The sequence below is a fragment of the Thermobia domestica genome, chromosome 9, assembly GCF_964235325.1.
Source record: "Thermobia domestica chromosome 9, izTheDome1.hap1.1, whole genome shotgun sequence".
NCBI classification, from domain to species: Eukaryota; Metazoa; Arthropoda; class Insecta; order Zygentoma; family Lepismatidae; genus Thermobia; species Thermobia domestica.
In genome coordinates this window covers 43,324,250-43,350,612 of record NC_137462.1, presented here as the reverse complement: position 1 = coordinate 43,350,612, position 26,363 = coordinate 43,324,250, and the positions used below count along the sequence as shown (strand labels likewise).

The window sequence follows — 26,363 nt, the reverse complement described above, 5'->3', positions numbered from 1 at the left end:
TATATGAGAAGCAATACTTCAATATAGGATTTGAGCGATCACTTTATAGTTTAGGGAATTATGTTGAAGATTTTAGTCTAAATATATACATTTTGTAATTAGCATGATATCATAGGAAATATCCCTTTGAAAATTACTGGAACAATCTCTCCTGATGATCTGTTGATTTAACTTTTCTCTCTCTTGTTCTCTCGTCTTGTAAATTCACATATTTACCTAATTTCATTTTCAAAGTAAACTGAATTTCTTTTAAAGAAATTTTAATGTTTAAGATAGGGAAACTCTTTCGTCCTTTTGGGGCTCGGGTGGCTCAGTGGTAGAGCGGGCATGGGGTCCTTAGTTGGATCCCAGCTCGCGCCTAGTGAATTTTGTGGTGGACATACACCGCGTGCGTGGGTTTTCTCGAGTGTTCTCCCGTTTCCTCCCACTTTCTTCTTTCCACCATTTCATTCATTTCTCATTATCACCGTCTCCTTTAGTCTAACCGACATAATCGTGGGACGTAAAACTTAAAGATTTCATTTCATTTCCTTTTCTATTTACACCCTACAACTCATAAAATTTACGAGTCGCTTCTAACTGCAGTGCCATATTCTAGAAAAAGTTATTTAAAGGCAACGAGACCCATTTTCTTGTATGGTATTGTGTTATATTTATGAAAGCAGTTCCACAGTTTTATATTACAAGAATAGTGGTCTACTGCTTTGATCTCTCTTGTTTATAAGTTTGTAAACGCTTAAAAATATATTACAAACATATAATTTTTGTTATGTTATCATTACTTTGCAAAATGAAGCAATAAGTTCCAAGCTTTTATTGTATCTATAAGTCTAGTTACAAAAGAGATATGAAATATCCATGTTCCATGCTTTTATATGAAATATCATTATAAATATAATATAAATTTTATCTTTTGATTGTAGGTTCTCTACTATTTCACTGGTTATGCAATTTTGTCCATAGCCTCGATTCTACTTTCGCTGTCCTCAAATGGCATCGGACAATATGCTGGTGCTAAAGCGAGAAGAGTCTTACATGAAAAAATGCTATGGAATATTCTTCGTTGCCCAATAAAATTCTTTGAGTCAACTCCAATTGGTAGAATCATGAACAGATGTTCATCTGACATGGGTGTAATTGACAAAGTAAGTAAATTTTTTGCTCTTATACACAATTTACATAATTGTAGTGATCTTACTTCTATTATCACGAAGAAAGCAACTATCAAAAATATTCTCAAATTTGAACAATCTTACCTTGTATTCCAAAGTAATACAGTTTCGGTGCTACAATTATACAGTAGAAATTTTGCAATATTGTCAAAAACTTTTTTTTTATATTGCCCATCATTTTGCAATGTGATAAATAGGTTGTAGTTTCACTGATGAGGAGGCAATTTTCATTTTAGGGACAATACCTTACTAAATAAAAATTTATAGAAATGAAGTAAGTGGAATTTATAGTATTAATTATACTCTTTTAATGTTTTGCAGAAAATAGCCACATCAATACAGAGGTTGCTTCAGTTTCTTCTGCTCTGTTTCTCAGCGATTCTTGTGAATGCAGTGGTAACCCCATGGTTTTTACTTGTTGCTGTACCAATTTGTGGAATTTATTTTTTTGTTCAGAGGTTCTACAGGTTTTCGTCCAGGTAGGCTTCGTATATCAGAAAATTAAAATTTCCCATCAGTTACATTAAAACTTAAATAGTAGAAGATCTGTCTCATAGATTGTGAAGTTATATATTGGTAAGAAGAGTGATATAACCACATAACAACGAGAAGTTGCAAACTTGTATTGTATTAAACAGTGTAACGAATGGGAAAGATTCAGAAACACAAGAACTTGGTCTATTTATAGATGAAGAACTTAATACAAACCAACCTTCTTTCAACCAAGCAGCTCGAACTTTGATTATTTCGAATTCTTCGAACTAATTTTCAACATCGATAATCAAAACCGTCTCCACACAATGTTGTAGTAGTTGGCATAAAACAAAATATTGATATACGTAACTTAACTTGAGTACAGTATAACGTATTTCGCTATTTCGTTTCAAACCACAGAATATCAGATATGTTTACCAATAATCCATAATTAATGTCTGACAGAAATATTCTGCAATAGTTGACCATTTTGAAAAGTGGTTCATATGACTGTAATGAGTAAATATTCATTAGGATTAGTTATCACGTTAATTTCTCTATGATGAGCAGAGAAATATTCTGGCATACCGGTAAATAAAGCCGTGTTTTATCACAAAGGAAATTTGTTAGTAAATTGGTGGAGTATTTTTATTACTATAATTAACATTGCAAACCATTAGTAAGCAATGACGACCTTTAACCGCTTTGCTCTGTTACAAACGAATATTTCCAGTAAACATATACAGTAAACTTACGATTATTTGTGCTAATCACCAGATAAAATGGCACGAATAAACGATAAACACAAATAATTGGAGATGTTTATTGATTGGCCACAATAATGGTTTAGGATAAGAAAATCATAAACACATATGTACAGTCGTACAAGAAATTAATTTACAGTATAGACAAACTATCGAACACATGTTACTGTATTGTGCAATCGAGCTTTCAATTGTTATCACCATCATCATCATCATGTTGGTTTATGACACGCGTGCTGCTGTTTCTGCGAGCTCAGTTTACATTTGTTCCAAATTTCTTGTCGTTTCAATATTTCGAACACCTTCACCGAAGTAATAATAATAATGATAATATCATGCACGAACAATTATTATCTTAGGAGTAATCCAGAGTTTGTTGTATTTATAGTACAAGTATAATCCCATCTGTACATAATGTTCATTTTACCGTGTTCATTATAGCTTAAGAATAATTTAAAAAAAAAAAAAAGTAGTCAATACAAGGGGCATACTTTTCAAAACTACTACTAGTCTTGTAATACTAGTGTAAAAGTGTTCAAAATCAAATATTGTACAGTTGTATACCATGACAAATTAGAGATATTGCCATTAGCGTTTAGAAATTACTTTTACTGTTATTCTAGAATTTCTAATTCATGATATTTTCGATTTGTAAAAAAACATATTACAAGACTTGCTTTGAGAAATAGGACCCTGAACGCGCCACTATTCTTAGTCTGCACCTGGAAGAGAGCGAAGTTATTTAATTATAGATCCGTCAATAAAACAAAACTTTTGAAAGCATTAGGATGGAATATTTTCCACAGAAAGCTTATATGTATGCACATTTATTGTAGTTCCAGATCCTTAATAACTACTATTGAAATTTAAAGTTATCAGATATTCAGTATATCATGATATGATAATTTTAAAACATGATAATTTTAATCATCTAGTGCCATAATTACCAAGGAACTTAGTTGACAATTCAGTTCAGTTCAGTTCAGTTCGGTTTCAGTTTTGTCCCTTCCGGGAGATTTATAAAAGAAGTCCCAGCCTTAGAGCCTTGTGGACTGCTTCACTAAATTTGTTTTAAATAAAAATTGTTTAAAGTAGGTATATGTACTAAAGTGGCACGTGCTAAAATGGCCGAATTTGCCTGTTTTAAATATAATTGTTTATCACACTATTAATGTAATAAGAAAGGATAAGCGGCGCATGAATATTTTAAAATTGAAAGACAGTGTATTAAGTTTGTAATAAACAGTAACATTGTCAAAAGCAATAAATTGTAAATAGTAAAAATTGAATAAAAATTGAGAGCAAATGCTCTCCAATACTTAGTGTTTACAGCGCCATCTCTTATCCCTCCATTTCGATCACCGGCAATTCAGTTTTTGCCATGTTAATGACGTCCTTCAATTTAGGAGGTTTTTTTTTTTCGCTATGGAATGCTAGAAGCTTGGCTATAACGTAGGGTCAGCTTTGGCAGTTGGCTAACCCTCCATTTCTCACTACTATCTGTGATGTTATATGATATATTGTTGCTGGTATTGTGTTTGTGTTTATCACTATTCTTTTCTTAAAGAAATATATATATATATACTTTTATTTAAAATACAAGTGTTACATATACATAAACTGACAGGATTGAAAATGTATCATATTTAGCTTATGAACTGCTGCATACAAAACATATAATTTGAATTTACATTTATTATTATACTATAGTTACTCTTCTTCTGACATTATTTTTAAGTTAAGTTATTTTTAATTTAATTCTGTTTTATGAAAACGTGTAATAATTATATTTGGTTTTTCAGAGAACTTCAGCGATTAGATAGCATCACCAAGTCTCCAATATTCTCTCACTTCTCTGAAACGCTTGGTGGGCTGACGACTATTCGTGCCTTTTCCCATCAGCAGAGATTCACGGCAATGCTATTGGAAAAGACTGATACCAACACAAACGCTTTTCTCATTATGAACACTGGAAACAGATGGTTAGGTATAGCTCTTGTAAGTTAATTAAATATTTTCTGTTTTGTATATAAATAAACATGATCTTTCGTATATTTTCTATTGGATTTTATGTTTTATTTTATATATGTTGTATCTCTAACGGCACTATATTTAAGGACCATTTGCAAGCCTGTAGACTATCTCAATGGTTCCTAACTGGTGGGTCGCGAAATTTTAGAATTTAAAAATTATGAATAATTAATTAAATTCAGTATTGAGATAGAGTATTCCATTCAATGCCTCCAGCGGCAGCAATAATGCTCAGCACTAAATAAAGTCAGTATTTCAAAGAAACTTATAGTATTATACTACCGTAACTTATATTAGTAATAACTAGAAATGAAACAAGTGTATTGCAATGTCATGAAATGGGTCGTCAATCAAAGATGGTTGGGAACCACTGGACTAGGTTATCATATGTCATCGTTGCCTTACATCAAGTTATTCACACTTTGTAATTAATAGCATTGTGTCTTGAAAATGTCTTAGTGGTTCTTTGGGATCTCAAAAATCCCTAGATTTGAATATCGGTGTTGATCTTCCTGATAAATTTTTCTCAGTGTAGAAAAGTGTTGATCTTTGAACAAGGTTTACTGTTTCCGCTCATAAGTTCAGGTCACATATGAATGACTTTTAGTAAATTCCTACAATTCATTGCCTATGATTATCCATCCTCCAGTCCTGACATGAACATAAAATGAACTACTAATTGCAAGACGTTTCGCAAACCTGTGTGTATGCTACAAGAAAAAAAAATAAAACCTTTTTAAGTGTCGCAGTAGTGAATCAGGATCACAGAAGAATGTGGAGGTAAATAGCGCACATATTGAATGAAATTATGTACACTGTATTCATACATACGTATCGTATTAAATAGTATCAGATGTTCAAGTTGGATTTCACTTCCCTCTGCTATTCCACATTAAACATGTGATAAAAGTTTTTCATAGCTAATTAGTTAGTGTTCTTGTTCTGGGTTCGATTTCTGATGGGAATATACGTATGTTGTTAGGTTCTAACATAAAACTGTTTCATATCTCCTATAGCCTAAGTGCTGAGAAGAGGCATTAAACCATAGACATTCAAACGTATGACAGACGAAACCTCTAGAATCTCTAGGGCTATGTTGTATTGCATAAAATGCCTCCTTTACATTATCTCCCTTTCCTCTGATCCTTCTTTAGTTTTCTCTATACATGTGTGTAATCCTCAAGAAAATCAGGTAATTTTAAATTTAAAATAATGAAGCAGAAACATACATGTCAACGGAAAAAACAACTATTACAAAAGTACTTTATAAAGAAAAATTATTGGAATTAGATACTTTCCCGTGATGAAACAAATGAATCTTCAAATTGTTTTCTAGAAACATTTGCATAATATTTTCATTTAGCTCTTTCGAAAGGACAAATTTCAGAACATTTAAATGGTAAGTAATAATAATAGTACATAAATAAATAGATTTATAATGATCAAAGACAAGACCCTTTCTATCATATATATATATAAATGTCTAGATAGATGAGATAATACATTGTTTACTTATAGACAATGTAAATAAATGTTGCACGCCGATCACTTGGTCACTTGGTAGATATTCTTCAGTGACTTTTTGACATGCCTTCATAGTTTACCACTCGTGAACTTTTACTTTCCAAAATGACTTAACCGAATCCACAAATTATTCCATATTATTATTATTATTATTATTATTATTATTATTATTATTATTATTATTATTATTATTATTATTATTATTATTATTATTATTATTATTATTAATAATACAATTTCTGTTTTTTCGGTGATAAGGGCTGTAATCTTGTAGCTAGAAATGTATTAGGATGACTAATAAAATGAGTAATCCCTAAACTCTACAATAAATTCCTTACTTAGAATATTATTAACTAGCAAATGTCCCAACGTTTTGCTTCGGGAAATATTTTGCATTGCTCCTTCTGCGTCTTTCACATAGGATTCGTCAGAATTTGAAGTCGCACATAAATTCTAATACTACTTTGTATGGGCATATCTTAGTGAAACAACCTTCCTACAGAGTGGTAAGAATACTGCAAAGACTAGGCATCCAAACGAAGGAAAGTTCTAGAGATAAGGCGTCCTAGATAGTATATATACTCTCCAGGACGCCTGATCACTGAGAACTTACCTTCGCTTGGATGCCTAGTCCTTGCAATATTCTTACCACTCTGTAGGACGTTCGGTCTCTGAGAGATTCTTCGCTTTGGACACCTGTTCCTCGCAATAATCTCACCACCCTCTAACACGCCTGGTCTTTAAGTTTTATCTTCTCTGTAGGACGCTCGGTCTCTGAGAGGTACCTTCCATCCACTCCTTAATCACAAAGAGCCTCGGATTCTGTCACCCTAGGACGTTCGGTTTCTGGGTTCCTACGATCTCACCAACAAACCACCAAATATCTAAGAACTTAGTACTTAGACTGTAATTATTATTACTGTACATATGACGATTTTTTATGATAAAGGTGATTGGGAAGTCCAAAAATTCTCGTGTACCGTTTTATGCTCTTCTCTAAAGGAGAAATTTTACAATATATAACGTTGAAATACAAGTGTAATTATTTTAGATGAAAAGTCCAAATATCAAATTTCATATCTCTAGCCTTAAGGGATATGGACTTAGTAAACTAATTGCAACCCCCCATTTCACATCCTTTACTTCGAGTTTTCCGAAATCCTTTCTTGGTGGAACATTGTATCACGAATCCTATGTGTTATCCAAATTTTAGGTTTCTAGCTCAAGCAATTTGGCATAGGAGTTGATCAGTCAGTCAGTACTTCTTTTACATTAAGAGATGAATACTATATTAATGTAATGAAATAAGAGAAAAAGACGGGAATAATAGCAAAATAAATATAATGATTAATTATTAACATCTTGATTACAGAGATTGAAGATTTTGGAGTTTATTTCTCTCATTGCTTACATAAAACATATCGAACTTTCCAAGCTAAAAGGCTTGAAAGAAGTAGCAGTACTGTTCACGAAAAATTCATTAATTGTATAAACAAAATACCCCGGAAAAAATAATTGTAATTCATTAGTAATTTTAGTAAGAATGTATTCCTTGCGCAAAGCCAATTTTGTTTGAATCGGCCGAGTCATTCCTGAAAAATATAACTTCATGGATGGGCTACATCTTATTTGATAGCCACGGGAACTACCAATAACATGTGATGCACGATTTCTGGCAAATTTAGCTCAATGTATGTAGTACAAGTTGGTACAATAGTGTGCTTGATGACAAATGTAAGTAAAAAACACAGAACAATGTTTTTCTTGTTATTCTAAAATGATATGTATTATTATAGAAAATAATAAACGTATATTTTCCTTTTGTAGGACTACCTGGGAGGTGTAATAGTGTTTGTAGCAATCATTGCGGCTCTTTTGTCTGTAAGTTTCTTCCCTGACATGATTACTCCAGCCCTGGTTGGTTTAGCTATTAATTATACCTTACTTGTTCCCATATACCTTAATTGGGTAGTGAAGTTTTTGGCAGACATGGAAATGTATATGAATGCTGTAGATAGAGTGCAACAGTACGCTGATCGAACGACAGAAGACTACAGAGAACAAGGTAAAGAATACAGACATAAGGAAAATAGATTAAGTCAATGAATAGGTTGGTGTGGAGCAGTAGCGGCTAGTGAGAAAGTCACATCAGTAAAAGTTTACATTTTTTCTCTTCAAACTGAAGCAAGAAAGTTTGCCTAATATCCTAATTGTTGTGTATAGTTTCCTGAAAGTGTACAAAACTTTCTTTCCAATAATTTTTTAGCGATAAGTTTAAATTTTTACTGATGTCACTTTAGTCAAGAGTCACCACAGAGTGAAGGCTTTAAACTTAATTTGGTATAGTAGCTTCAACTTAGATGTAGAGTTATATATATATATGGCGGCCAAAAAGTATTTATAAAGTCCCGTACTGTTTAACTCATTGTTTTTTATATCATTTTTATTGTTATCCATCAGTTTCTTTATTATTTGTTCTTAATGTCTTTTTACTTATATCTTAAGCTCGGAACAGCCGAAGAAAATAAACCTATAAGCTAGAATGTTATACTTGATCAATGCAAATTTGTATATATATTAAAATTGAAAATAAATATACTCAACCTATGGTTAAAATTTATAAGCTGCTGAAATTTAAGCTGCTGTATTTTAATTTTATATAATAAATTTTCACTAAAAATATTGAATGAAATTGTATATTGTCGTAAAACTGTGTGATGTAAGTGGTGATGCAAATGGAAGAGCACACTGAAAAGCAGAAAAGCAAAATCAGAAAGAGTAGCAAATTTTGTTTGATAAAAGTTCCGGATGCCGCTGTTAATGTGGCCACCCAAATGTTATGGGAGTTCATTTCCAACAAATACTTATAAATCTTATTGATTTTGGATATAAAAGTTTCGTACTATTGTTTATAAATCAAATAGTACAATTTCTGATTCACAAGGTATTTGGAGTGGGCTAAATTAACCACAGGCCGTATAGTCGCGTTAGATTTCAGTAAATTACTGATTTATTTTCTCTATTACTGAACACTGTATGTTAGTAATTATGTTCCATTTTTCTGAACTGAAACAAAATTAATCTTAAAACTTGAAAATTACACTTTCATTTATAAAGGAATAACACTGACATTCTTATATTATTTTTATTTTAAAATTTCAGAAGCAGGAAACATCGACAATTCATGGCCTCAGAAAGGTGAAATAGTTTTCGAAGGTGTGTCCTTGCGATATGATGAAAACAAAGAACCCGTTATCTCTGGGCTTAATCTTCACATTCCTTCTGGACAAAAGGTAGGATACGAAATCATCTCAATAATACTACTGAAAATGTTTTGAAAGCTATATCTCTCCCGGAAAATATCTTTTTTCAGTAGTTGAGTACCTGGTACCTGAAAGCAATTTATTTTCACTAAAAATGTTTTGGTTGATTCTTTATCAGAAAGATTTTTTTTTAAATTTAACTACCCCTATGAGAAGTCAAAGTCATTTCCAGTTGCATAAGCTTTCATAAGTAAATTTCGTTGAAGTTATTAGAGTTGATGGGGCTTATGCAGGGTCGTTTTTTAACGCTGTATCAAGAGCTTGAGTAACGCTTGATGCTAACTTCCGTATATACAAACACGTTAGTAAAGTTAACAACAATTTATATCGAGGAAGGCCAACTTTGATTTTTTTTGCAGGGTTATCCAAACACTCTAGGAGAAATCAAGTTAAGTAAGTCCTATTCTCTTTTATATTTATTTCTCCTATTGTATTTCGACAACCCTGCGGAAAAATCGAGGTTGGGCCCTTTCGATATAAATTATTCTTAACTTCACTTACATGTTACTAGATATGGTAGTTAGCATCAAATGTTAGTAAATTTCTTAATACAACAGTAAAAACGACTGTGCATGAAGCTCATAATCACTAAATCCAAATTCTAGATTTTGAAGCAATTATAATAGAGTGAGGAAAGTATAAGCCATTGAGGAAAGAGGATCGTTACTTCTTTGTGGAATTTTTATAAGAATTATCTGAAACAGTGTTTCTCAAACCGAAGTCCTCGAGATCTGCACTTTATTAGTCCAAAATTGATAGAATAAATAAAATTGCATTGTGATGTGTATTACATACTGTACTTAAAGAACTCAAATAGAGATGTGCAGGAGACAAGAATTGAAACTGTCTCGACTCAAAAAATGAGTCATGGAAGTGATGTCTTATCTCGAAAAAAATCTATCTTTTCTATTGAGAGAGTTCTGTTTCATCTCGAACCTTGTATTGAAAATTCTCTCTTGTCTCATCTTGTGCGTCTCTCAATCGTAATCTCAAACAAGACAGGTTATACAATTTAATAAGGAAAAGATTATTAAAATCCTAATAGCTTCTATAGGTATATTATTTAAAACAAAAGAGAAATTCTGACCAAAGCATATGTGATCTAATAAATAATAGCATTTCGCACACATTATGAAACGCAATTTCTAAGACTGTACAGTTTATATATCTCAGAAAATGAGAGGAGGTCATATCTAGGAACCAATAATATCCGTCCTTTCATTTTTAACAATTTTTTGATTTATAACATTTTTGCAACTTTTAATGATACAGCTTTCACTTGAAAGCTAAACTTTTAATTGGCACCCTCTGTTATTTTAATAAAACTTTCACTGTTGAAGCTATACTGAAAAACAATGGCAAGAAAGAAAGGGAAGAAGGGAGAATAAAGTGAGACAAGATACAAAAAAAGAAAAGAAAATATTATTTGGAATAGAGAGCATAGAACAAAGAACGGAAGTCCTGAAGAATTTATTGAAAAAAGGAGTAAGAACATGCAGAAAAGGGAATAGAAGAATGCTAGACATATTGAAAAGAAAGAAAAGAAAGGAACCAGTGATGCAGAGAATGTGCTACGAGTCATATAGGAGAAACAGGAAAGAGGTTGGAATTAAAGATTAATCAACACAGGGACGACGTTAGATTGAAGAGGGATAGTAATGCAATATATAAACATGTGAAGGAGACAGGACATGAAATAGACTGGGAAGATGTAGAGGGGCTTCAAAAAAGAGAGAAGAAGCATTGTAAGAAAATGGAAAGAAGCGGAACTGTAATGCTATTATATATTAGATTATATATGCTTTGGTCAGAATTTCTCTTTTATGTTATACATGAAGGTCCAAAGCTAGGATGAGTGGTATTCAGGTATATTATTATAAAATATTCTTGGTAGCCATCAATTATTAATTATTAATATTAATTATCAATTATTAATTATCAAACATATTTAATAGTATTAATAAAAAAATTCCCTTAATTTTTTAATGATATTAATAGAAAAAAATCATATAAGTATGTTGGTGTTTGCTGTAAAAATTAAAAAATGATATACTTCCTTTTTGAAGAAGGAAATAGTAAGGTAGTCCGTAGAGCATTCTGATTAATAAAAGTGGTGTCCACTTGATTTTTTTTTTAAAAAAAAGGTCTGCAAAACACTGGTCTAAATTATTAAATTTTTGTATTTATATTTGCGCTAATTCCAAGATTAAGTAATAAGATGTCTGTTTTATAATCATTATAAAAAAATTAAGCTCGACAATACTTTAGAAAGAGTAAAAAAGTGATCTGACTTGAACCCGGGATCTCCGGCATTCCGTGCCGATGCGTTAACCACTACGCCACACAGTCCGCTTGCCAGAACAGCCAAACACTCTCTCATTCCTGCAGTCGCTGCTCTCCACTCACACCGCTCATTGTTTGGCTGTAATGGGAAGCGGACTGGGTAGCGTAGTAGTTAGCGCATCGGCACGGAATGCCGGAGATCCCGGGTTCAAGTTCCGGTCCAGTCAGATCACTTTTTCACTCTTTGTAACTTATTTAATTTACACGTACGTAGGATTGTGGTGTGTAAAAATAAGCTTAAGTCGGTTGTTTCCTACTTTCATTAATATATAAGGTCGGCAATCTTTATAACTGAATAAGCATAAACCTTAAATTCTGTAAATCTTAAAAATAAATATGGGGTTATGTGTTGATTTCGTGGTTCACAAGATATGATCATAAATAACACAAATTACTTTTAACTTTCACGTAGTATGAATTGTGGTCAACTTTTTTACTCGAATATACTGCAACTGAAAAGCTGGTTCAACACACTTACCAGATTCTACAATGTTATTAATGTTCAGCGGAACAAAATGAATTACCCAAAGATGAAATATATACTAATAGGTAGATATTATTCAACTGAACAAAATAATACAGTGAATGTAAAAGCTCTTGATTAGTTTACGAGAAAATAAAGCAAAGATAATTAATTTGTAAAAAAAAAAAAAAAAAAAAAAAAAATGTTGCTGTACGAGAACCATGCCACTTATTGTGGTAAAACCAAGGGTAAAAGTGAAAGGAAACGCAGGAGAATGTCGTTCCTCCACCGCCAAAGACTATCTATGGCGTCCCTCCACTTCCTAAATAAATTACAATGGGTAAAGATAGACACAGGGAACGGCGTGACGTCATGCATCTCCCTACCATTTAGATCCACTTTTACCCCTGGGTGAAACTGATACTAAAATATACCTTATTTAACCATTTATTATGACACTAGCAAGACGATAAAATATAGTATGGTTTATGAGATATAGTCTATAATTATCACAAACTATTAAATTTTAAATTCTGTTTCTCCAAGGAATTTGAAGTTTAAAATATATATAAAACGATTATCATGCCTGTTGTGCTATATGGTCGCGAAACATGGTCACTTACTCTGAGGGAAGAAAGTAGACTGAAAGTAATTGAGAAAAAATCCTGAGATGAATATTCAGACCCAAGAAGAACGGGAAAGGGGGATGGCGGAAACTTCATAATGAACAACTAAGTTATATAATTTATACCGATTACCGAACATCGTTAGGGTCACCAAATGTAGGAGGCTCAGGTGGGCAGATTACGTAGCCAGAATGGTAGTAAGTAGGAACGCTTTCAAAGTTTTTACTTGAAGTTCAATCGGAAAACGTCCATCAGGAAAACATAGGCGTAAATAAAAGGATAATATTAAGATGGATCTCGCAGAAATAGGAATACAAAGTAGAAACTGGATCCAGTTGGCTAAGGACAGAGGTCAATGGAAAGCTTGTGTGAACGCGGCATTGAACCTCTGGGTTCCATAGGCCATAGAGTTAGTTATTGTCCAAAGATAAGACACGTGTTATTTTATAGGTCACATCGAGATGAATAAAACAATATTCTTATGGGTACAATTTCATGTGTAGTTTTTGAAAAAAATAAGAAAGAAAAAATGTGGCACTGTAAATTTTTAGAAATAACAATACGCAAAACTTTTCCCTAAATATTTTCTTTTGTCTTTGTTTTCAGATTGGTATTTGTGGAAGAACTGGAAGTGGTAAATCGTCACTGGTTATGTCACTTTTCAACATGGTTGATGTTTTCGAGGGCAGAATTCTCATAGATGGTCAAGATATTAAGAAGGTTCCACTTCAAGCGTTAAGATCACGGCTATCAGTCATTCCTCAGGACGCTATAATGTTCAGCGGAACTATCAGGTAAAAAAAAACAGACATTTTTAAAACTCGAATACCATCTATTTTAGCTTTGAAACTCTGCGTATAAAATAAAAGACAAATTCTGACCAAAACGTGTACTATTTAATAAATAATATCTTTAAAACGATATTGATATCGATAAACGATAATATCGATATAAAAGAAACAGGAAAGAGGTTGGAGGAAAGGATTAAACAACGTAAGGAAGACGTGAGACTAAAGAGGGATAGTAACGCAATATATAAACATGTGAAAGAGACAGAGAGAGAGAGAGAGAAGAAGCATTGTAAGAAAATGGAAAGAAGCGAATTTATACGAAAGGAAGAAAGCGAGGATCTTATGAACTGAAATAGTGACTAAATATACAAAATGTATGGAGAAGGATATTGGATATAGCAGAAACGAAAGAAAAAAGAGGAAACACAGGTGTATTGAATGACAGATAGTCAATTAAAAGTTTAAGATTCTCAAAAGTGAAGTTATTCATTATAATTACACAGGTGTGTCAATTAAAAGCTTAAGCTTTCATGTGAAAGTTGTATTATTAAAAGTTGAAAATATGTATCAATTAAAAAGTGTTAAAAATGAAAGGACGCATCTGATTGGTTCCTAGATATGACATCCTCTCATTTTCTGAGATATATAACCTGCAGTATCAGAGATTATATTTGATAATATGTCTGATGAACCCAAAGAGACTTTGCCGAAACTTTACAATATTATTTATTAAATAGTTTATGCCTTAGTTAGAATTTGCCTTTTATTTTTTAAAGTTACTTTCTTCCATTAAAGTTATTTTTAAATGTACTTTCTTCCATTTGTACTTTCTCTTTCAGGTTGATTTAAGAATAAGTGTTTCATATTAAGCTGGAAGTAGTTCTGTAAAATTAGATTAGGTATATAGCATTGACTCCATCAACAAAACTAATTAGAATTCACTATTAAGTACTTAGTTATCTGCACAATGAAGATGTATGATAAGTTTACCATAATTTCAGCACTTTTCAAAATAAAAACTTCGGAAGGGAACAAAATAAGCGGATTTCTACTACGAGTATCTACAGTATACTTCCCTGTTTTGTGTAGTATTAATTTCTTTAGTATAATGATGCTATTTGTACCAAAATGTACCATTAACTTATTTTAACTCTTGAACAATAATGTTACTTTCATTATAAGAAAATACATAGTGTAAGATTTTGTTTATTAGACAAACATGAGTATTAATAATGTAAATTTATTTGATAAAAGATCAATACCAATAATGATTCTTATCTAAAAAAAAGGGAAAAGAAAGGAATGTAAAGGGAAGGATAGGAAAGGAAAAGAAATGTAAAGGAGATGAAAATAATGGAAGGAAAAGGAAGAGAATAAAATGAAAAGGAGAGGAAAGAAAAGAAATGAAAGTAAAGAAAGAAAGGAAAGGAATGGATAAAAAGTAAGGGAAAGAAATGGAATGGTATGAAATAGAACGGAAAAATGGAATAAAATGAAAAGGAAAGTAATGGAAAGGAAAGGAAGGAAAAGGAAAGGAAAGAAAAGGAAACGAAACGAAAGGACATGAATTGAATTGAACTGAATTGAATATAATGCAGAAAAATATAACCAAAATCGAAAGAGTTTCTCATCATGGGTGCAGATAGGAGAAAAATTAAACAGACGTTAAAAAATGACTGAATCGATTAAACTCTTCTAGCATGACATTAAGCGATGTTTGATAATTGACAGTAAATATTTACTGCTACTTAAATGAAAAAGATTTCATTCTTGTATGTAAACAACATTAGAAGCTAAGAGTAATTAATACTCCCGGGAGGTTACAGTGTTCCTTATTTCCTTCTTTCTTTCCGTTGAATTAAGCAGTTTACTTAGAAAATAACCCACACGAGAAGGTACTAAATTGAGACATTTGCTAGCTTTATATATACATATGCTTATGCTCATCTTTTTCTGAAAATGACATAAAAATCAGAGTACAGGATTTTCGAAAATATTTATCATATGGCACTTTTTTTATTCTGTATACAGAGAAAACTTGGATCCCCGTGGCGTTTATTCTGATGATCAATTGTGGAAAAGTCTGGAGTTGTCCCAATTGAAAGAGGTCGTGTCTTCACTTCCCGAGGGTCTCGATGGAGAAGTTCGTGAAGGTGGCGAAAACTTCAGCGGAGGACAACGACAGCTCTTCTGTTTGGCTAGAGCCATTCTTCACGAGGCTGCGTGTTTGGTGATGGATGAAGCTACAAGCTCTGTTGATCCATGCACTGAAAGAGAACTTCTAGCTGCTGCAACTAAAGCCTTTTCAGGTCGAACTGTTATCACGATTGCAGTAAGTAATGCAATTTGCAGTACGGTTTAAGTATTTAAAGTCGTACTTTTCCATACTTTTAATACTCTTTATTCTAGAATTCTAGTTCTCTGTTTTAACTTCCCATATCGCTACTCAGTAATTAATATATATATATATATATATATATATATATATATATATATATATATATATATATATGTGTGTGTGTGTGTGTGTGTGTGTGTGTGTATAAAGAAAGCTGAATACATAAAGTATATGCCTACTATCCATTTCATAAAGATAGGCCCCTGACTTCGCGGTGCTGCCGTGACGTCCAGTCAAAACTTATATTGCATTGTCGTACCTCGTTGGAATTGCTGGAATGTTGTCTTTTTAATACTTAAGACATAAAAATTTTCTTTGTACTATGTAGTGAGAAAAAAATAAAAATTAATGAAAAAGTGCGTATTTTTTCGTACTTTTTTGGTAGATCAATGTTTATAGAGCTATATCTTAGAAAAGAGATCACGTGAAATAATTTCCTGTGTACAATATGTAGATGCATCCATTAACTGTAAGTTGTGAAAAGTTCAATTTTCATCACTTGATATCTTTTGTGTAATTAAAACAAATGTGCGAAGCTCTGATCTCCTTTACCATGATAGGTAGAGAAACGTACAAAATACTGTTCGAAAATTTGGAAGTCTAGTGTTCCAAATATTTGGAACTATTAACAAAAAAGGGTTTAGTTGGTAGAGTATTTATTTTTTTTAAAAATATGTTTACTTCAACATGTTTTCTGCGTTAAGCGGTGAGCCATGTTGCAACCCAATCTTTAAATTCCCCGCGCTTATATGAAGAAACAGCATACAGTAAATGGAAGTGCGGCAACGCTGTCGTGCAGTGTTGTCGCGTTCAGGAAGCTTGTAGCGCGAAGCCTACTTCATAAGAATGTAATAGGAAAAAGTATTTATTATAACCTTTCACAACATCATAAAAACATTAATGCATGTACACTCATGTCTAAAATTATTGTCGCATGTCTATAAATATGTTATTGTAGGAATATAATTTGATAACGAATTCGCCTGGTATTTCTTATAATGTTAGTATGTGTATAATCGGCAAAGACATGTAGGCTATGTGGAAAATTTCATGTCAAAAGAGCAGTAAACAAGAACAATAAAACGAAACTAAAATTTTCTTATCCATTTAGCAACATTTTGTTTTACTCATGCTAATTTTCGTATTCTTTTCCTATGAAATTTACCACAAATATACATTTCCCGACTCTACATATAGTATCAGTATTAAAAGTACCCTGCAAAATCATTATCAAATTATATTCTTACAAGAAGACAGTTATAGATATGCGACAATAATTTTGGACATGAGTGTACACATCTCAATGTAATCGAAATAAAACGTTGAAGTAACACATCCAAAAACTCATCTCTTAATCTATTTACTTCATTCACTTTCGTCATGACTTTGTTGACTCATCGCTGCTCCTGCTATCTTCCCTAATATTTATAAACAATTGCTCCATCAGTATACACACTCTCCAGCTTACGAACATGTTAAAGGTTAAAAAGAAATGTGCCTTGGCAATCACGTGTTCACCCAAGTTCTGCGATCAATTCCCTTGCCGAATGTACAGTAACACAGAATGGGTCCTTTGTTTTCTTTCAACGAAAGAAAACAATGCAATGAGTAGGTGACGAGGGCTGTATTTGCGTCTAATCACGTCGCACTGATTAAGTCTTCAATACTTCCCTTCGGTTCGTAGGCGTCAAAAACTTACACACGCATTCATATCATATGGGTTCATTGCAATGAGATGGACGAACGGGCATTTATATTTTCGTGAGTATATCTTGTGCTTTTTGATTTTAAAAAAAAAAATGGATATTCCTTCACGAGCAGCGGTATTACAAAAAGAAGAGGCAAAATGTTTAGCGATAATGAAATTGCAGAACTGATGAATGACTCTGACTCAGACGGTTATGAGTTAGTAATTAATAGTAAGGACATTGATTATTCTGTGTTCAGTGGCGTATCCGGGAGTGAACAAGATAGTAACTCTGTTTCAAGTAAACCTGAGGCTGCGCCGAAAAAAAAAAAACGCCTCATTTCTATTCAAAGGCAGATTCTAATGTAGCTTGGAGCTCTTAGATCTGAAAACAGATTTTCTGTGAATTGTAAACTCAATATTACATATCAACTAAGGTTGTATCATATAATAAACTTTGTGCGTGTTTTTGTTTCTGTGCAAGTGTATTTTGTACTGCGTGCAATAAGTGAAGAACTGACAAAAATCAACAAATTTTCGAGGACCATCACATGCAAATCCAAACAAGATAAGAGTTCGCTTTTCTAATTTTGAACACTTGGTACATTTACTGTATATCCTGTTAATTTCTAAGAAATTGGTTTAAAATCTGTGGAGACATTACATTTTTAAAATATCTCTAAAAAGAGACGGACAGTGCGTAACAAGTTTAAATACCCGTCCGGCTGAGAGTGTATACGCGTCAGGAAAATGTGGCAACGTAGCACTCCGTATAAACTGCGATAGCGAAGGGCGCAAAGCAGAGAAAATCACAATGTCATATTTGTGATTGTTTATCTTTTAAAACAAGTCAAAACAGTTTGGTTGAAAAAGCTACTTTAAGATCTTTCTAAAAGTTTTTTCAGATTGTTAATACACCGCCGCAATTCAGAGATAAAGATGTCTCACTTTTTGCTGAATAACAAGAAAATTACTACGTGTTGAGTAATGAAATTTTCAGAACTTGCAGGTAATATATGCATCTACATATCTTGCACAGGAAATTATTTCATGTTAACTCCTTTCCGAGATATAGTCCTACAAACATTGATTTACCAAAAAAATACGAAAAAATACGCACTTTTTCATTAATTCCTATTTTTTCTCATTATACAGTACAAAGAAAATTTGTATGTCTTAAGTATTGAAAAGACAACATTCCAACAATTCCAACGAGGTACGACAATGCAGTATAAGTTTTGACTGGACGTCACAGCAGCACCTCGAAGTCAGGGGCCTATCTTTATGAAATGGATAGTAAGTGTGCTTGAAAAAAGTGCAAGAGACTAATAATATTTCTTCTAATGCCTTAACATCGTACAGAAATTCAGTCGAGTACCAATTTTAATCAGGTTCATAATTTATTTCCGTCTAGAATGGCTCTGTTATTTTGCTCTCTTGACCCTACTCTGCATATTTTTGCATGTTTATGATAATGCACGTTTAAATTAATAAATAAGTTCATGCAGATTTTTAGATGCTATGACCTTATTATTTATTTATTTATTTGTTGAAGAACACAATAGAATGTAGCTTAATAGTAGGTTAGTAGTTTGTATAATCTAAGAACGGGATAATTCAAATTCTGCATGTTTATGATAATGCACGTTTATGATAATACTATGACATTATTTATTAATTTATTTACTAATTTATTTATTGAAGAATAGAATAGAATGTAGCTTAATAGTAGGTTATAGTCTGTATAATCTAAAAACTGGATAACTCAAATACACATAAGAAATATATTATTTCTAGTCTGAACATAGTTCATCCAATTCTGTTTGGAATTTAACATTCATTAATACACAAAGTATTTATTGATGATTCAAATTTATGAACCTTATTATAGGAGGTATTTTGTTTCAAAATACGAGATCATGAATAAATATTGCCTGTTCCAGGACAATATATTGAAATGTACTTTTAATTGCAATACTTCTTTTCCACAACCAGCATCGTCTGTCAACGATACTAGACTCGGATCGTATAATTGTCCTTGACGGCGGACACATTGTAGAAGATGGAAGCCCAAGTGAACTACTCAATAAATCTATGGGAATCTTCTCAACCATGTTGCGGGCATCTGAAGAAGGTGGTTTCGTGTAGTGCCTTAGAAGAAAAACTAAACTAGAAGACAGCTCTCTAAATATGAATTGTGTAAAGCATGTTCCAATAACCATATTTTTGGTTATACCTTTTTCTAAATAACAAATTAGGTAGAAAAGGAAGTTATGCAGACTGTCCAATCGATCTTTTACCTTCACAATTCTCACTATCAATTACTGTGCAGACACATTTGACAATTTCAAAAAGTGAAAGTACAATCAATTACTTGTGCCGTATGGCAATAGAGAATTAAAAACAAATTTTGAAGATATACATTTCAAACTTCTTTGTTCTTTCCCCCTCTCTAAAACTCCTCTTTATATATTTTTTTAGAAGTCCAAGATGATCTTATTTAAAGGAGTTATTTTCTTTTGGTAATTTTTCCTACAAGGTATATCAATTCTCGCTAAATATGACATGAAGCATTCACATAACATATATTTACTTGTATAGAATCATTAATGATAGAATTTTTGGGCCACAATGTGGCAAATCATCACAAAATATGGAATGAAAGAAATCGATTGCTATATATCTGATGTGTATCTAATTTGTCTATCTAAATTAAACTATGAACAATTTGTGTCACGTGTGATATACATAGACTATATTCAGTGTATATCATAAAATGAAATAAAGCATAAAATTGATATTATGCATTATGAAACGTAACAACATTGTATTGTTTTCAACACATTTCAACGGTATACGTAAAGTGATACTTAAATTAAAACTATATATTTGTGCAGTAGATATATACATATTATTATTATTTTATGAAACGATAAACTCGAGTTGTATATCTTACAAAAAAAATCTACAATCAAATGTAAATATTTGAGGTGTTAAGTTTAAGCCATTTTACTTCGCCCTACTTTATACAAAAGCTAGTCAAACTGCTGTATTATTACAAAGCTTCGTTTTATGTTCTGATTAGTTTCAATCTTTAGACACAAAAGTACCGGTAGAGTTTTCTTTTCTTTTCCTAATAATATCTATTATTTTGATAAATTTTAACTATTTTTTTTACTAAACCTATATGATTATTCGAAAAGCGCGCCGGTTTTGTTACATCAAATTACGAACTCAATTTTTTCAAAACACATGAACAAAATTCATAAACATGTTCATCACATATTCCGATTTCAGATATGGTGAATGACGTCGGGCGTACGACTTCCTCTACTGCACTGGTATGCAATAACTCTGTTCGTTAAATTCGCTATGACTGCCTGACAAGTTTCCACCTGGATTTCGTAGACCACTCGTCAATTTCCTCCTTTAATTCACGGATGGAACGGGGTTTATTGACATACACCAATGATGTAAGAGTACCCCAAGAAAAAAGTCACAAGGAGTTAAGTCACACGACCTCGGGTGCCATTGCTAGTCAGTATTACGCGAAATGAGGCGAACCGTTCTGATAAAAAGTTTTCACAATTAGCACATGTTGCGCTAAAGTAAACTGCTCTATGGCTAGACACAGACTGATGAAATGCGAGAAATTCAGACTAAGGCGACAATTGGAATGTTTGTGAGTAGAGCAACAATACAAAACAATGTCATAAGCCGAGAAACAAAAATTTGCCAGACGATCCAAAACCGGCGCCCTTTTTGAATAACCCTTTACAAACAAGAGCTTCGGTAATAGTGTTACTAGCTTCATCAAAATTTCACAAAATTTATCTCTGTGAATCTTGTTTATAATAATTAGATCTCTCAGATTTTAGAGGTAACTTTTAAAAGAAACATTGTCAACGATAACTTTCCTAAAATACTACTAGCTTTTAGGAAACATGGCTTGTGCTTTCTTTAAATCTTCCCAGTGAGTTTATTATTTGAGGTTAAAATCGGTCAAGGGTGAATTCTTCCAACTTTAAAGGGAGATATTCTTCGCTTGCTCCTGCTGTGGACAGCGCCACTAACACAAAGATCAACCTTTGATCTTTCCCTCAAAATTTGTATTAATGGAAATGTTAATTGGCTACATTCTAGTTGCCTACTAGTGACAATGAATTATGAAAATAGATTACAAATTAATTATACATGTAATCCAACAATTTGGTTTTTGTTTTGCTAAATATCTCTTTAACAATCATCAAGGTCTCTGGAGAAATAGCTTTGGATACTCTGCCGGTAATCAAACAAATACACAGAATATCTTTAAAATCGTTAGAAAAGAACCTAAAATTATATTTCTAAATGAGCATTTTAACATTAAAGTTGATGTTTAATGTATTAGATTTAATTAAAAATATTTATGTGTAAAATATTTTGTATGTAATTCTTTTTGTACATTACGGAAAATATATATTATTGAAGCAACATTATTTCCTTATTTTTATTGTATTTCAACACCAAATTTAGAGATAATATTTTAATGTTAACCGTCTAAATCACATAGTTTGTCAGTGTTGGTTATATGGGACACATTGTTCAATAAGCACTAAAGAAATCTTCATTTATTCAACAGGGTTACAAAATATATTACTGTATATGATACAGAATAGGTTGCGAAATAGTTCAAAGAATGTGAAACTTCTCGCTGTACCCATCACTATTTTGTACTGGCTGCTAAAGTGGGTATTCAACTATAAAAATATACGTAGAGAAAAGTAGAAAACAAGAAATTAAATATTTAAAAGTTTAAAGATGGGAATGTTAGGAATAAATTAACTAGAAAATTTGGGGGAAAGTATTTAAAGTCAGATAAAGTAGAAACAGAAAATAATAGGCAGTAGAAGCAATTCAGAGGCTTTTGAAAGTGGCTGCAGACAAAATGGAAGATTATTCACAGAGAGCAAGGCTTAGCACCAATGTGATTACAGAAGAAATGTTGATGTAAGTGAGTAAACATAAGCATATATGAACAAAGGTAAACGAAAGAAGAATATATATAGGAAAATTAAATAACATATTGTGAAATGAAATCATGAAAATTAGAGAAAAGCACTGGTAAAAGTATGATAACACATGAGTTGGAAAGAATGATCCAAAAAAAGTAAGGATAAGTAATAAAGGATCAAAAAGAAAATAGGAAGTAACTTCAATAGTAGAAACTAAGAAAGAATCGAACATAATTGCTGGAAATTGAAAGGATACATTGAAGAATAAGAAATTGAGAAGAAGGAATTGACCGTCTAATCTAGGTATTGAGGAGCAAAGTAAGCGAGATGAAGAGTGGGAATATATATGTTAATGAACAGGGTGTTAATGAACTATATCGACAAACTTTAAGAGGTGATTTCTCACACCAAAATAAAAGAAAAAAGTTCATATGGACATATGGCGAAAAGTGCATAGTTTCAGAGCTACGGCTGTCTAAAATCGCTAGGGATGCGCACGAGTCGAGATATGTCTCCAATCTCGACTCGAGACACACTTTGTAAAATTCGAGACGAGTCGAAACAAACGTATTTCTCGACTCGAGTCATGACTGCTCGTAAAAATCTCGACTCGACTCGAATGTCTCGAAAATCTTTCTATAATTTTTAATATTATTTTGAAGAAAGTATTGACTCAGAAACAGCCTTGAAACCAATTCCAGCATTTATTACTTTAGAAAGGTACAGAACGCATAAACTTAGTAGTTAATCTTTCAAGATCAAGATTTAATTTTCAGCTCAATTCAGCTCGTGATATTTGATTGTACTTCAAATATAATAATAATAATAATAATAATAATAATAATAATAATAATAATAATATTTGGTCTAGGAATTAATTCGTGCGGGTGGACAAGAGATGGCGCAACGAACGGAGCGTCCCACAGTTCCGTGTATCCACACATGTGTTGCAAACCCCTGTCATCGCGTATCGTTCGTAGTATAGGGCAGTGGATTAAAGCGTCAACAACACCAGTTTGTAGTTAAGTGAACATGGCGCAATTTGTGCCTGATAAAGTGTTTTTGCGGGGTGTCCTGCTGCATTACTTTAACATGCAGAAAAGTGCGACTGAAAGTCATCGTATTTTGGTGGAAGTGTATGGTGACCATGCTCTAGCTGAGCGAACGTGTCAGAAGTGGTTTGCACGGTTTAGAAGTGGTGATTTTGGCTTGGCAGACCAAGAGCGAGCTGGATAGCCAAAAAAATTTCAAGACGAAGAATTGACAGCATTGCTCGAGCACGATTCGTGTCAAACGCAGGAACAACTTGCAGCAGCATTAGGCGTTGATCAAACAACAGTCTCCAAACGCTTGAAAGCCATGGGAATGATTCAAAAGATGTCACATTGGGTTCCACATGAATTGAAAGACAGAGACGTTGAAAGACGAAAAACCATTTGCGAATTGCTGCTTCAACGACAGAGCAGAAAGGGGTTTCTGCATCGAATTATTACGGGTGATGAGAAGTGGATCCATTACGAGAACCCTAAACGAAAAAAGGCCTGGGTGAAACCAGGTGAACCAGGTCCATCACAACCAAAACGAGATATTCACTGTGCAAAGGTTATGCTGTGCATATGGTGGGATATGAAAGGTGTGGTGTACTATGAGCTGCTGCAACCGGGTGAAACTATGAATGGAGAACGTTATCGACGACAATTAATGCGTTTGAAGCAAGCTCTGGCCAGAACACGACCAGAATGGGAGAACAGACATGATAAACTTATTGTTCAACATGATAACGCTCGCCCACATGTCGCAAAACCGGTCAAAACCTATTTAGAAAATGTCGGATGGGAAGTTTTACCCCACCCGCCGTATTCACCAGACGTTGCTCCTTCGGACTACTACTTGTTCGATTGCATGAACAACGATTTGATTGGACAGCGGTTTACTTCTTCAGAAGATATCGAAACATAGGTCTCTGACTGGATCGCTTCCAAGGATGAGGACTTCTTTCGCCACGGAATCCGTACATTGCCTGACAGATGGGCGAAATTGGTGGCTAGCGATGGACAATATTTTTCTTAAGGTATTTATGTATTTTGTGTTTGTACTACAGCTTCAATGTGTGCGTACCAACCGCACGAATTAATTCCTAGACCAAATAATAATAATAATAATAATAATAATAATAATAATAAAATAATAATAATTGATTATCTAGTTTGTATAAAACTATTGCGATAAAGTGAACTTCATAAATTCTTTGAAGAGTAATTAACAGTCTATAGTAATTTAGCATAGTAATAATTATTGTGTTTTCGTTCTCATGAACGCAATAGGACTACATAACTTCTGGATTATTAGCTTCCCCAACTATTTTGAGGCTTTAATGTGTTACAGCATATCACGAGTTACGGATAATATAAAATGTAACATTTGTTGTATATCACATATTATGATACGAAACTATTTTACTTAGTATATTGCAATATATGGACTACTTGAATGCCAAGAACTAGAATAGATAGTTACCTTTCACTTCTATAGATAGGTATTTTTTTAAATAAATTTTATAAACACTAAATTATTAAACAATAAACTACTTACAGTAGTTATGGTTTTGGTTTCCAACTTAAAGGAATATGGATTGTTCATGAGATATTGAACTTCAACTTTCATTCCTGGAAAATTTCAATTTTGGAGTTAATCCATTTGGCATCAAAACAGTTCACTGTAAGATAAATACACTCCTCACTTTACTCTAGTAACATAGTTGTTCAGGAGCCTGGGATTTCCATCCTCCCAAATGAAAGCTGAACGATTGCTTGATACATGCTGACTATATAGGAATAATAGTGTATTAAGTTTTCGAGCTTTCGTGAGTATCCGTATTTACACACTGATATAACTTTTAACATGAATTTATTTAGCATTATTTTCTTATGGACTTAACACCGATTTCACTCTGTTATCATTGAGGTGTTCATTCACTAGACATCGATTATGAGCACTGCTGAAGGAAGGATGGGTTTAGTAATTTTTATTTTCCGAAATTCACGTCTGAAATGTATTTCACTTACTAATTAAATCATAACTAACCAATTAAATCATAATTAAGTTAAAGGCTTATTCTTTTAGGATGGAAAACATTGATACCCATGGCCGTAATCAGATTTGAAGATTTGGTCGGACATACATCATTTTGGGTCAGGCTCTTAAGCCAAATACTGAACAACTACACAATCGTGTTTTAGAATTGTAGAAAACGACCGCGAATTATGTTCAAACACAATTATTATTATATTTATTTCTCTGACTATTGAATCTTTACATTACAGTGTTAAACAAAAGAGTACAATTGTTTGTATAGTATTCAAGAGTTTTCTCTTCATGATTAGTTTTGTAAACAATTCAATTACAGTTATTTGGCGTTTATTTCTAAATAATAAGTCCTAATACAATTTCGTAAAGTTGTAATTCTTCCTTAGTTTGTATCACTTTATACAATGACATATTCAAAAGGTTGTATCGGTGCAGTACCAGTTTTTCACGTTTTTCAAAATTTTCTAGAAGCCAAAGAATAATCTTTAATTTCCGAAATTTTAGTCGTTACCAATTACTGTTTCATAAGGTAGTCAATGTTTATAATTACTGGGCAGTTGGGCGTCTAAACTAATGGCATCATAATGGAGTCGAAACCATAATTTTAGTGGGCGATAACAAATATATCGCCGGTGCTTTTACAATAAATAAAATTTTATAAGTATTAAAGAACAGTGGGAAGAGAT

At 32.6% G+C, this 26,363-nt stretch overlaps 1 protein-coding gene across 2 annotated transcripts in view; it reads left to right on the top strand.

Annotated features, from left to right (window-relative positions):
- The window catches only part of Sur (Sulfonylurea receptor), a 224,983-nt gene extending 202,918 nt beyond the window's left edge, over positions 1-22,065 (top strand). For both annotated transcript variants that reach the window (XM_081771021.1, XM_081771020.1), the window contains 8 exons: positions 924-1,145; positions 1,494-1,651; positions 4,213-4,408; positions 7,793-8,030; positions 9,128-9,258; positions 13,327-13,514; positions 15,543-15,843; positions 19,592-22,065. In XM_081771021.1, coding sequence (XP_081627147.1) covers positions 924-1,145; positions 1,494-1,651; positions 4,213-4,408; positions 7,793-8,030; positions 9,128-9,258; positions 13,327-13,514; positions 15,543-15,843; positions 19,592-19,744 — 1,587 coding nt within the window. In that variant the 3' untranslated portion in view covers positions 19,745-22,065. The remainder of the gene's footprint in view (positions 1-923; positions 1,146-1,493; positions 1,652-4,212; positions 4,409-7,792; positions 8,031-9,127; positions 9,259-13,326; positions 13,515-15,542; positions 15,844-19,591) is intronic.
- Positions 22,066-26,363: the final 4,298 nt, after the last annotated feature.